Here is an 8,080-nt window from a genome sequence, read left to right as displayed (position 1 = left end):
CACATCCAACCCCCCATCTTGACTTGGGAACGTGCATTCGTCACCGCATGGGCAATTTTCGATCAGACCTCTCGCCTGATCTTCGAGACTGGGTCGTGCTAGAACCAATCGCTTCCGTTATGGAAAATTTACGAGCACCTGACGCAGATGACAGATATAGTCTGTCCATAATATGGTATCTAGCATCTATTGAAACCTTCTTTTGGGCCTTCTTCGATAATCTGACGACAGCGCTTCGCAACTCACAAAGAACACGGAATGGGTCGATCAACGAAGATCATTCACCATACGCTTGGCGCAGTCATACTCAGCCTAGCAAATAACATTAACATCCACATCGGTATATACGCGGGATCTTACTTAAAATTTTGAAGAAACGGTATTTGGAAGTCTCACCCACTATACTTCGAATTCTTGAGCTTCAAACTAGTTCATGAATCACGGCATGTCTGCACTTGCTACAAACCGGAATCAATCTAATCTAGAATATAGCTTTTCCGTCAATCCCAGCAACAAGTCGGATCAATCAATATTTAGCAATTCATGATTTTCTGCCCTAAGCTATGGGAGTGGACATGTAGAGCGCCGAGGTTTCAGTCATCGTCTTTTCCATTCCCAATCCAAAACAACAACCTACCTTTTAGTTCGCACCACTGAAGAAGAATCTAGCCTCAGATATGGGGTACCCTTTTCCTTTTCACCTCTATATGGCGCTTATCTCCTAGGCCACAATTTTAAAGAACTGAATGTGGCGCCTCTGGGCAATGCTCTTCCGACCATTAGGGGAAGTGCGAGCTCAAGGCCCAATCAAGCGGACATGCTACCAATACACGCAACCACGCGATATTTGCCAAGGGCATATGAAACGAATGAGAGGAAAGGTAGACGACGATGTTGACTCAAAAACCCCTAAACCCATCTTCTATATCAATAGCTCCCTTGCCAATACATCTCCTGCCAATTCTCCATGAGATGAGTCTCTTTGATACAACCACCTCCAAGTTTCTATGTGAACGAGGGGATTTGTCTTTAGTCTTTGGATATGTCATTCTCACGATCACCCCGGCTTTAATTGTGCTGCAGGAGAAGTTTCAAATAGTTGGTGGAGACCCATCAAAATGTAGCATTAGGAGACACCTGCGCCGAGGCCATGTCTGGGGAAAGAATGAAGTATCTCCTGCTGCCAGGTTGTTCCCGGAGAAGCCGGAGAAGCCAATAGCTGTGCCAGATCCCCCCTGTCCTAGTCCAAAATGCACGCTCTATTTTTTAAAACCATTCAGAATGCTCAAAAGCATGAAGGGCAGTCTCCACATTCGGCCAAGATGTAAGATGATAACCAAGGTGCTCTTGATCAATGGAACCTAGCTTGGCTTGTCCTGTAGCCTTGTGTTACTTTCCCCGTTCGGCGGGTTGCACATGCGAAAAGTGGGGCTAGCTGTATGGGGATGAGACTTCGCAAAGCTCGATTGTTTGTACGCTGCCGCTTCTCATACCATGTGCAATCGGAACGCAAACTCTTTCGACGTTTTAAGCTTGGGGATCCTAGTACCTGGGTATCACATGGAACTTTGCGCCGATGCCATGTCGAGCATGCTGCTCGGCTTGCAATATGGGCAGTCCAAGAAAACTTCATCTTGAACTCGTTGGGATCGTTCCTATACTGGTTCTTGGATGTAATGGTTCAGGGCCACTGTTCTGAAGTGACTAAATTCGCGAGATATTGCGCATATTAAAGTCCACTGCTGGTGCCGTTGTATTTGTCCAGGTGATAGAAGAAATAGGATTCCGATATTCCGAAGTCCGACCGCGGCTAAACCAAGATCTACCAGTGCTATCCTAGACTTTACAATCTTCGGTAACTGCATTTACGTATGCATGATGTCACGCCGAGGTTGAAAAGCCTGATGTTCATTTGCAAACTTAGTTCAACGTAGAATGTGGAAATTGAGAGCCTCAACAAATTCCAGAAGATATCCTCGCAAAATCCTTGTCGCACTCCCGTTGTCTTCCTCAAACATGCCCGGAATAGGCTTACTCGCCATGGCGTTAACTAGAAGTCTTCCACTAGGTAGTAAAGAGCCCGCGAGTGACAAGTGACCCTCTAATCCCATGCCAACCAACATGGTGCTTATTTAGTACCTCACTCTATATTGCAAGTCTGCTATCTTCGCTGATCGAACAAAACCGCAGAAGATAATTCGACGACTCCTAATGGAAGCCAAAAATCCGTTTGGTGTGCACTGGGTTTGCATAGTGGGCTTTCTCGCCAGTCACAGGGTGGGCAAATACGGCGGTGTGTTCCTGGGTCAATTGATCCCTTCGCACTATTGAGAATTTCCTGAATAACTCTCTTATCGTTGGAATGAATACCAGTCAGCCCTTCCAACCACTTTCGAAATCTCGGAGAAAATGCCTTGAACTGTGCTGCCTAGAACGATACCAGTATATCTCGCCAGGGGACTGGATAAACTACGCGAGTAGTGACTTGAGCATTCCGATGAAGGTAATTCCTGGCAGCTATGCTTCCTGGGATTGGCTGGATCCCATTGAATGGGGAACAGCCTTTCGTGGAATGCCAGACACAAAGACAATCTTTGTTGGTGTATGGTCATGTGCTCCTCCGATCGAGCAACCGGATGCGGTGCCCAACCGTGGATATGAAAGGGGACTGAGGTTGCTGACTTCTGTGGAGCCCTAAAGTTGATATCATGGAAATTCTGGTTTATGAAGACTAACGCATATCATTTGGCCGCAAAATAATTCTCACTCCTCGAAACCAGCGTCAAAGAGTTGAGAGAGCTGAACAAGTTCGAATTCAATACCACACTGCGGCAAGATGCCGGCCGCTTTCGTGGCTGTTCCAAGAATATTCAGGAGTTTTGGTTACGCGCGGTGATCTGGATCGAAAATATTCAAAACTTCTAGTAACTTCTACTTTCTCGAAAGGATCGTATAAAACTATTAGCAATTAAATTTAAGCCTCTGACGGTTCATTGGAGCATAGGCATATAGTCTAGATACTAGGGAGACCCGTCCTCATTCTTTAGATGCTTGGCCAACTTCGTTGCCATGAGATCGTTAAAGACTGGTACTCCAGTGAGTCCTAAAGTCACAGTGACATAGTGGTATGAACAACGGCAAGAGTGGATATCGAAGCGTTCGCGCGAGGTCTGGATATGCGTTGTTCAGAATTTGAAGAGGAGAACCAATAGCATCTCTATCTAATAACCTCAGGGCGTATTCAGAGATCTGAAGCCCCCCCGAGCAGTAGGAAAATGGAGTACACAGTCCTCACGTAGCCCATGATTTCGCAGACTGTGAGGTCCTGCTCCCCAGCTCTCGGCGACAGCTCGCGAATGCATGTTTCTTCCGGATCCAAGCAACGTCACCGACCCGGAGGCAAATGTAGACTTTGGTGAAGGATTTTGAGGCTGCCTACTTCGACAACAGAAAGTAATGACAGCAAGGGTCGTCCACGATACAAATATGAGGGAACCTGGCTCGTGCACCGTCCTCACATACTCTACGCCAAATGAAATCTTCGGTACTTTTATAGCTCATCATCTGTTCGGTCCACACATAGCCGGCATGCATCCTGACTACTGGTACACGCCTTCCATTGCCCCAGAGTTCCTATCCCACCTTCTGGATACTAGGAGCTCTATTCTTTTCGATATAATTGAAGCCTTGACTCTGCTTACCAGTGGGATTGCATACATTTAGGAACGTTGTCGTGTGCCAAGAATTTGGATGGTAGTATCGGCTCGAACATTTATTTAGCTGAGCAAGCCCAGCGGACTAGTTTGCCCCTTATGATTCGGGTTTTCCGTTGGGGCGCGGCCGCGATCAGCGCAATGACTCCTGGATCTATACTATTGATATTTGATGAGGAAAGGGAATCTCCGATGGGAAAAGTTGGGTCCAGCTGAGATTCAGGGACAGAATGCATATCTATGGGAGATGGATGAGCATTCGCCATTATTCACGTACATTTTATAAAGCATATTGATTATAAGAAAGAGAATTCTCGGAATTTGTTTTGTGACCGAGAAGCGGCATTCTTCGTTCAAATGAGAGCATAAAAGTGGTTGCTTTAACCTTCGATTCTGATGTTAACCCGAGGCGCCCAGAATTGGTACGTCGATATTGTCGGTATTGCAGGTAGTGTCAGAATCACTAGTATTGTGCATTGATTGCGCCTCGAATGCAATTCATGGTAAAGGTCCGAGCTCTCAGCAGCTGAGCAAACAGTATAAACTTCCCTGAGAACCGGCGCTTTCGTCCTCTCGAATTCAATCCTTGCATCAATTTGCAGAACTGTGCCAGCAAATCACGACCAGTTGTGTTTCGATTCTTGCCCAAGGGAATATACACGCCCCTCCCTACATTCTTCAACAGCCGGGGAGGATCTGGGCAATAACTCTTTCAAAACTCAAGTACTCAGTTTTCAGGGAGATATTTCCAGAATTATAGGGCCTAACAGGAAAAGCCGCAGATCAAGTAAGTCTTCTCTCCTCTTCGCCCATGTCGTACGCGGCCAACCTGTTGTCAGGCGCACAAAAAACGAAGCCCTTTCATACAAGCCGCCCGAGATACGCCCGCCGAATTGAATATCTCCATGTTCCAGTCCAGAGAATCTGTCCTGCTAGCCACTGGGCAGCAAAAGCTAGTAACGATTTTCGTTATGGTGATTCCTCCAGCACACTTTGCTTCCATGCAGTCCACAAATAGAGCAGCGCTCAAGGATTTCTTTGTAGGAATTGCAGTAGCAAGCCCGGTTTACGGCAACGGTGGATGACCTCCGAGTTCCAAGTGCGCTATGCAAGGAAGCGTAATGTCGAAAAAGGGCAATGGTCGAGCTTCTTTCAGGTTATTTAATGGAAACATCGATATCTTCAGGCCAAGCTTGCGGGCAGTGCTGCAGGTGCGACCTCCGTCTAACAAACTTTGCTCCAGTGAGTTAAATCCAGTGACATTCTTTAGGGAACCACCTGGCAGAGTGGATAGCGAACATGTGTCCGGCGATGGGAGCTTCCGCCCGGTGAACGAACGCCTTCGCGGTTACAGCGGTGGCGCACTAATGCAAAGCGCACAGAAAGAGAAGGTGAGGTAGACTGATCGTAAATACGTGTTCGAGGAAGAAGAGGAGGGAGCTGTGCAGAGTGAATCGGGATTTGCAGATGAGGCACGTGTAAAGAGTGAAATTAGTGCCTTCCTAAATTGGTTGCCCCTGCCAAGAGGCTAAAACCGCATATCCTTCAACGCTCCATTTCTCCCTCCGATATCAAGAGCGAATCAAGATGGAAGGCAGTGGGCATGTTTCCCATCACAGCCACTTCAATTTATAACCCAGGTCAATCACAGCTCGGCGTCTTTGACGGTGCCTTAACAATCGCGGCATTGCCACCCAAGCGAAGGCTAGCGCATCTCATGAGATAGAACAATGGGACGTAGTACTAACTTCCCGAGCAAGACCATTGAGTATAAACATCTCTGTATCCCCAACTACGCTCTTTACGCCTGTTCTATACTTGCCTTTGTTGCTTCTCCTTCGGCACAAGTTCCGAAGGACAGTGTTTTGTGTGTCATCAACTCTTCTAACACTGATCGTTTCACCATGATGCAGCCCTGGCTTCTGCTCGCTATTCTTCCTTTTACGCAAGCTGCACGCGTCATTCAATCCAATGACGATGGATGGGCAGAGATTAACATTCGAACATTCTACGAAGCGCTCACCGACGCTGGCCACGACGTAGTTCTCTCGGCTCCTGCAGAGAATCAGTCAGGAAGAGGTATGTTATCAGCCAAAAGCACTTCCTCAAATTATGGGATATTAACTAATGCAGGCTCTTCTGATGCGGCACCCGGGGTGGTCGACTCTGATGGATGCGAATTCAGCAGTTGCGCAGGAGGAAGTCCGCCGACAGGCTCAAACTCATCAGACCCACGTCTCAACTACGTGAACTCGTTTCCGGTGACGAGCATTAAGGCTGGAATCGACACGACGGCGCCGAAGTTCTTCGATGGTGCGAAGCCAGAAATCGCTCTGACAGGTCCAAATGTAGGCAGTAATGTGGCCATCCAGGTTCCTTTCTCTGGCACAGTAGGCGCAGCTGTTTATGCCGCAAAGAACGCTGGCATTCCATCAATCGCATTCTCGGGAAGCACTGGAGAGCAAACCGCTTGGAATAAACCCACGCCATTGTATAGCCAAATTTACGCAGACTTGGCTCTCAACATCACGTCCACCGTCCTCGCTTCTGGCATGCCCTACCTACCCGCCTCAGCTTGGCTGAATGTGAATTTCCCTGCAGTCAGCTCAACAAAATGCAACACTGTAAATCAGTTCAAATTCATATTAACCAGAATCTACTCTGGTGTCTTCAGCCCCAAGGATGTTACCTGGTGTGGAACTGATCGACTTCCTACTGAGCTAAGCGTGGTAACGAGGGAGGGCTGCTATGTTACGATCAGTATGGGGGATGCAGATGATAAGACGGACATCAACGATGAGCGCCAGACACAGATACTCACCAAGTTGAAGCCTATCCTCTCATGCTTGCCTTAGTCAAAATTGCAAAATGGTACACGCAAATTCGAAAACAAATGGCTCACTTCCTATCTTTGAGCGGTTGACTTCGCGTCAGTGTTGTCTCAAATTTACTGATTTCAAACCACTTGCTTTGGGATATTCTAGAAGTCCTGGCTCCATAGCCCTAAGTCCCAAATCCAGATTGGTAGTCATTTTTCCTGCCAGTCGACGATGACTGGCATGGTGTAAGTCTATCGCATAATCATATTTCCACCAGTAATCTCTTTCTCCAGTATCAGATCTCATCTACGTAGGCCGACTACCCGTTCCAAGCATTGAGAGGGTACCCGGTTCCAGGTTGCTCTCCCCATCTCTTTTCGTTATTTCCACGGGATTGCCGCAGCGCTTTCAGGCTCAGAAGCGCCTTCTTCACGCCACACAACGCCATTGAACTTGAGCAAGCTCTGCGACGCCTTAATACAAACTGTTATTACTTCAACGCTTCTCGTGTGAGGCACATGCAGCATGACAAGTAAGGCAATTCACCACCTAAGCAAGCGCATCAAACGATTCCGTAATCCAGGACTGCGGCCTTCACCACCTGGCAACACGTCAGAATTTATGCACAAAACATAGTTTCCCTCACTTCCACACCCTCACTCGTCACCCTATTTTCCGCATAGTTAGGCAGAATGCGTTGCGGCGTTCCATGTCCGACACCCGTGACGCTCCCAGTTTCAGACCAGGCAAGAAGGCATCAACATCGCATTGCACGACCACTTGACAATATTTTCCGTACCAAATGACGAGAGTACTGAGTGATGAAAAAATGCGCTGTAGATGTGCATTATATATGGCCATGGACATGCCTCGTTCAGCTCAGAGGTGCATATATCCATCCACTCTTTTCAGCGTTTCTCTTCACTCACTTGCGCTTGGACGCAGTTACCATTTTACAACTCCACGACTTTTTATTCCAAATAATCACTCTTTCGAACCACCGAATACGACCAAACCATCCAACAAAATGAAGTTCACAACCGCCTTCGTTGTCCTAGCCACCGTTGCCGCAGCCAACGCCCGCCTCCTCTATGCCCGTACCCCACAAGCCAACAGTCAGAAATTCACTGGCGCGCTTGGTGGAATTGCGGCAACCCCGGTTCTCGATTCTGGAAATGCGGATAGGCCATTTAGCGTGAAAGGTGATACATTCGTGAATATTGGTGCTGCGCTTCAGCGGTCTTGCGACCAGCAATTCAACGCTTGCGCGAATGCGGCGAATGCAGGTGCCGTGGATTTCTCGTCCTCGGATTGTCAAGATCAGAAGAGTGAGTAGCCGTTCTTTTTCATTTCTCGTGTGTAGGGAATATTACTGACTGCTTGGGATAGCTCAATGCTCTGCTGCCAACTAGATACTGAATCACATCTTGGCGTTATCCATAAGCAAGGACAGTAACTGTGTCACGGTGTCCCATATCTCTGGGAGTTCCATGACTGACAACGTCTGTTACGCAAGACGACATTCATAGACATGATGTAAAACTCTGT

At 47.6% G+C, this 8,080-nt stretch overlaps 2 protein-coding genes across 2 annotated transcripts; both read left to right on the top strand.

Moving 5' to 3' along the window:
• Positions 1–5,485: 5,485 nt before the first annotated feature.
• BDR25DRAFT_344275 (sure-like protein) lies at positions 5,486–6,568 on the top strand (the record flags this gene model as incomplete). Its single annotated transcript, XM_033693921.1, has 2 exons — positions 5,486–5,792; positions 5,847–6,568. Exons 1-2 carry the CDS (start codon positions 5,618–5,620, stop codon positions 6,566–6,568), a joined length of 897 nt encoding a protein of 298 aa, XP_033545399.1. The 5' UTR covers positions 5,486–5,617.
• Positions 6,569–7,484: 916 nt separating this feature from the next.
• Positions 7,485–8,050, top strand: BDR25DRAFT_373144 (uncharacterized protein). Its single transcript, XM_033697268.1, has 2 exons — positions 7,485–7,860; positions 7,922–8,050. Exons 1-2 carry the CDS (start codon positions 7,560–7,562, stop codon positions 7,942–7,944), a joined length of 324 nt encoding a protein of 107 aa, XP_033545398.1. The 5' UTR covers positions 7,485–7,559; the 3' UTR covers positions 7,945–8,050.
• The last annotated feature ends 30 nt before the right edge of the window (positions 8,051–8,080 follow it).

The sequence above is a fragment of the Lindgomyces ingoldianus genome, assembly GCF_010093535.1.
Source record: "Lindgomyces ingoldianus strain ATCC 200398 unplaced genomic scaffold BDR25scaffold_24, whole genome shotgun sequence".
NCBI classification, from domain to species: domain Eukaryota; kingdom Fungi; phylum Ascomycota; class Dothideomycetes; order Pleosporales; family Lindgomycetaceae; genus Lindgomyces; species Lindgomyces ingoldianus.
Note: the sequence above shows the minus strand (reverse complement) of the source record. Positions and strands in the feature narration are given on the sequence as shown.

What these genes read in the sequence shown, in the direction of transcription:
- BDR25DRAFT_373144 (XM_033697268.1), top strand. Translation starts at nt 7,560, where the DNA reads ATGAAGTTCACAACCGCCTTCGTTGTCCTAGCCACCGTTGCCGCAGCC. An exon ending in GGATTGTCAAGATCAGAAGA is followed by an intron (nt 7,861 to 7,921) that starts GTGAGTAGCCGT and finishes TGCTTGGGATAG; the next exon opens with CTCAATGCTCTGCTGCCAAC.